At 37.7% G+C, this 4,421-nt stretch overlaps 1 protein-coding gene across 1 annotated transcript; it reads left to right on the top strand.

The window, feature by feature from the left end:
• The first annotated feature begins 588 nt into the window (after nucleotides 1-588).
• On the top strand, nucleotides 589-3,670 carry ZBTB14 (zinc finger and BTB domain containing 14). The gene is made up of 2 exons (XM_029959449.1): nucleotides 589-833; nucleotides 1,240-3,670. The coding sequence occupies exons 1-2, from the start codon at nucleotides 831-833 to the stop codon at nucleotides 2,581-2,583; spliced, it is 1,347 nt and encodes a 448-aa protein (XP_029815309.1). The 5' UTR covers nucleotides 589-830; the 3' UTR covers nucleotides 2,584-3,670.
• The last annotated feature ends 751 nt before the right edge of the window (nucleotides 3,671-4,421 follow it).

Raw genomic sequence — 4,421 nt, 5'->3', positions numbered from 1 at the left:
GTTCCCATACCATGTGAAACACACTGCACCAAGAGTGGAAGTTGCATACCTGTCATCATACCTGTTGTAGAATGTCATAGAATTTAGGAAGGAAGTTCCCAGCAGCTCTGTGCCAGGTGATGGAGGATTTGTTCTGAACCATTATTAAATTTCCCTCCTCTATGCTATGTTTCCTTTTTCTGTCACAATGAGATGCCAGTGATTGGGATTAAATAATTTGAATTATGTGTCTGGCATTATGCTTCTGCTCTTTGGATATCTCCATTGTTTGGAGATCTGGTACACTTGGTGTCTCTTTCCCTGGTCCTTGATGCTCATCTGCCCATAGCACAGTCTGCTGTCCTTTGGGATGCCCAATCTGCTTGCCAGACCCTCTGCTAGGGTTGCTCAAATCTCTGGTTCAGCAGAAGACTAATCAGCTTCTTGATGGGTTGGTTACTGGGTTGACTGTAGTGATTCCTGTGGAGGTTTTTCAGACTTTTAGGTGTAGCGCGAAGTAAGTAGCAGGAAAGTGGAGCCAGGGAAGTGCAGTAGCCAGAGAAAAGTAAACACATGATTTATATCAACAACGTTATCAGAGCAGTTTATGCAGTAGAACTGTAGTACCACTGAAAAATAACTGAGTATTTTAACAGTGCATTTTGTCTAACATAAAATAATTGAGAGTGCTGTGTTTTAACATACAAATTTAAAATAATTTTTGGAATAGATCTTATAACTTCTTGAAATGTTATTATCTTCCTGTCTTTCAGGCTGAAGGTGGCCCAGTCTGAGGGCTAATCTGTCAAATATTTAATAATCATTTGCTCAGAAAATTTCCCACGTTGTTCATGGTAAGGCTTATATTTGATATTTCACATTCAGTTTGTTGTGCTGACACAGAGTATTTCTTACACATTTTTAGTATTAACGTTTTCTTTAGCTGTAAGAATTACTTAAGAGTTGGATCATACATTTACTGAGAATTGCAGTTTCACAGAGGAGGTTTCCAGTTTTGTATAACTGAATCAATAAATAAAAGTGAGTAATTGTAAAGTGAAAAGGAAAGACGTTTATGTATTTACAATTTTAAAATAAGTTTCAGAGTAATGCTTGTATAACCTAAAAGCTTTTTCTGATCATATTAAGAAAAAAAATTATTTGACAATTTTTTTAGTATGTAAATGGTTTCGTCTGTTGGGATTTTATGACTCAGACTGCTTTATAAAAATTACAAAACTTTCCCTTGTTATTTTACAGGAGTTTTTCATCAGTATGTCTGAAACCATTAAATATAATGACGACGATCACAAAACTGTGTTCCTGAAAACATTGAATGAACAACGTTTGGAAGGAGAATTTTGTGACATAGCTATTGTGGTTGAAGATGTTAAGTTCAGAGCCCATAGGTGTGTGCTTGCTGCCTGCAGTACCTACTTCAAAAAGCTTTTCAAAAAACTGGAAGTTGATAGTTCATCAGTAATAGAAATAGATTTTCTTCGTTCTGATATTTTTGAGGAAGTTCTCAATTACATGTATACTGCAAAGATATCTGTTAAGAAAGAGGATGTAAATTTGATGATGTCTTCAGGCCAGATCCTCGGTATTCGATTTCTCGATAAACTCTGCTCTCAAAAACGTGATGTTTCTAGTCCTGAAGACAACACACAGTCCAAGAGCAAGTACTGTCTAAAAATAAACCGTCCTATGGGAGAACCCAATGATACACAAGATGATGAGGTGGAAGAAATTGGAGATCATGATGATAGTCCATCAGATGTGACAGTGGAAGGAACTCCTCCAAGTCAGGAAGATGGAAAGTCACCAACAACTACCCTGAGAGTGCAAGAGGCAATTCTGAAAGAGTTGGGAAGTGAAGAAGTTCGAAAAGTAAACTGCTATGGCCAAGAAGTAGAGCCTATGGAAACGACTGAATCTAAAGACTTAGGATCTCAGACCCCTCAGGCTTTGACATTTAACGATGGCATAAGTGAAGTGAAAGATGAACAGACACCTGGCTGGACCACGGCAGCTGGGGATATGAAGTTTGAGTACTTACTTTATGGTCACAGGGAACATATTGTATGTCAGGCTTGTGGCAAGACCTTTTCTGACGAAGCGCGATTGAGAAAACATGAAAAGTTACACACTGCTGATAGGCCGTTTGTTTGTGAAATGTGTACAAAGGGCTTTACCACGCAAGCTCATTTGAAAGAGCACTTGAAAATACACACAGGCTACAAACCTTACAGTTGCGAGGTGTGTGGAAAGTCTTTTATTCGCGCACCAGATCTAAAAAAGCATGAAAGAGTTCACAGTAATGAGAGGCCATTTGCATGCCATATGTGTGATAAGGCTTTCAAGCACAAGTCCCATCTCAAGGACCATGAAAGAAGACACCGAGGAGAGAAACCTTTTGTCTGCAGTTCCTGCACTAAAGCATTTGCTAAGGCATCTGACCTAAAAAGGCATGAGAACAATATGCACAGTGAAAGAAAACAAGTTACTACAGCCAATTCCATCCAGAGTGAAACAGAACAGTTACAGGCAGCAGCCATGGCTGCGGAAGCAGAGCAACAATTAGAAACTATAGCTTGTAGTTAAGATCTAAAGCAGAAACTTTATCAGATATAATATAAGAAATGAAAATGAACAAAATCTAGTGTCGATATATGTTTAGACTGAGAATTTTTTCAAGAAATCATATTTTTAAAGAATTGAATGTTACATAGGAATACATAGCATCACTTGGTTAGGTATTTTAAAACATTTCAGAGAGGGGTATTCTTAGAATGTGAAGCAATTTTGTTGCCATTAGCAGTATAGCGCACTAATACCTGCTTTAATTTGAGAGTGTGATCAAGTTCTCTATAAAACAGGGATAATTGCTGGCTGATACTTATTTCATTCAGTATGGAATACTGCATACAACATAACATTGCAATCAGTGAGAATCAATAAGTTTGAAAGTGCTGAAATCTCAAAAATCACAAACATGGAAAGGAAATACTTGGTTTTCATAGTTCTGAAGGTATTATAATTTTTTGAGAAACAGACATTGATTCCCTAAGCTTTTTAATTCCTCCTTTTTCCACTTAATGTAGGTAGGTACAGTAGAGTGTAAGTGGGATGGTGATCAGAATGAAATTGCTTCTTATTCCATTCCCCCAGATACCCTCTTACTTTAATCAAGGTGGCAAGTTTAATGAAATACTTGATTTCTTGAAAAAACTACATTATTCACAGTGATTCTGGCTGGCAAAGCAGCAGCGTCATGGCATTCACCAATCCCTTCAGTGGGTAAAAAAGTCTGCCTCATTTGTTTTTGTGTTCACTCTTATATAGGGCCCTGGAGTTGGGACTGGGCCACAAAGGAAAAAGGGTGCAGCATGGATGAGATGTACTCCTTACTCAAACCCAGTAGAAATCAGTTTAGGCTAATACAGCCTGAGGCTGTGCTTTTTATTATGCAGCTTTCAGTTCACCTAACCTAGCACAGTAAAGGTAAAGGAGTGTTTCTGGGAGCACAGGAGGTTTAGCTGCACTGGTGAGTGACCTGTCACTGCCAGACTCCTGGAGCTGCAGAGCACAGCCACAGGCTGTCACATACCTGCCCATAGTGTTCAGCTGGGGTTTGTGTCATGGCTTGTCTTACCAGCTCATAGGTCCTGTTCAAGTTTAAAAGCTTCCACCACCTCTCAGCAATAGAGACACTTCAGTGAGTGAATTCAGTTGTAATTGATCCAGAGTGAGTGTTCGGTATTAGTCAATTGCTTAGTCTCGCCTATTTTTTTTTTTTAAGATAAGCTGGGGTACATGCTGCTAATTTAATAGTTAACTCACAGAGTCAACAAAATAAGTTGTCTTTGGATTGCAGTCTCCTGTGTGTAGTCAGCAAGAGAAGACACAATAACAGTGGTAATGTAATCCAAAGGGATATTGAGCCTTTATTTTAAATTTGTAAATACTACAACTGTTGTGAAAACTTCATTTGAAGTTGGAATGGGCAAAACCCCACACTCTTGGGCACACTGTAGTAACATTGGTCACTTGTGATACCTATAGCATATGGAAGTGTTAGGTCAGTTTCTGGTAAGTTACTGTGTGGTACATCACATCTTGCTTTTCTAAAAAGAAATTTAGAAAGTGTTTTTGGAACTGTTATATGGAACTTCTATCATTGGAGTTTTTTTTTGTTTGGTTGAGGTTTTTTTTTACAGCTTCGTTTTATTCATGTACTCATCAGGTTAAACAGTTATCTTAAAATGCCAGTAATTGTTTGAACGCTGGTCTGTAAATAAAACATGAACTTAATATTTTAGAAAATGTAAACTTCGGACCTTTACCAATATATTTTTTTAAAATGTTGCTTCATTTTACATTCAGTAATATTAGTTTGTAAACAAACTATACATTTTGTACCTGTGCAACATCAGAGGATG

This window comes from Manacus vitellinus, unplaced genomic scaffold, assembly GCF_001715985.3.
Source record: "Manacus vitellinus isolate BGI_N305 unplaced genomic scaffold, ASM171598v3 scaffold_1_pilon, whole genome shotgun sequence".
NCBI lineage: Eukaryota > Metazoa > Chordata > Aves > Passeriformes > Pipridae > Manacus > Manacus vitellinus.
The sequence above is the reverse complement of the archived record's forward strand: the minus strand, read 5'-3'. Positions and strand labels throughout refer to the sequence as shown.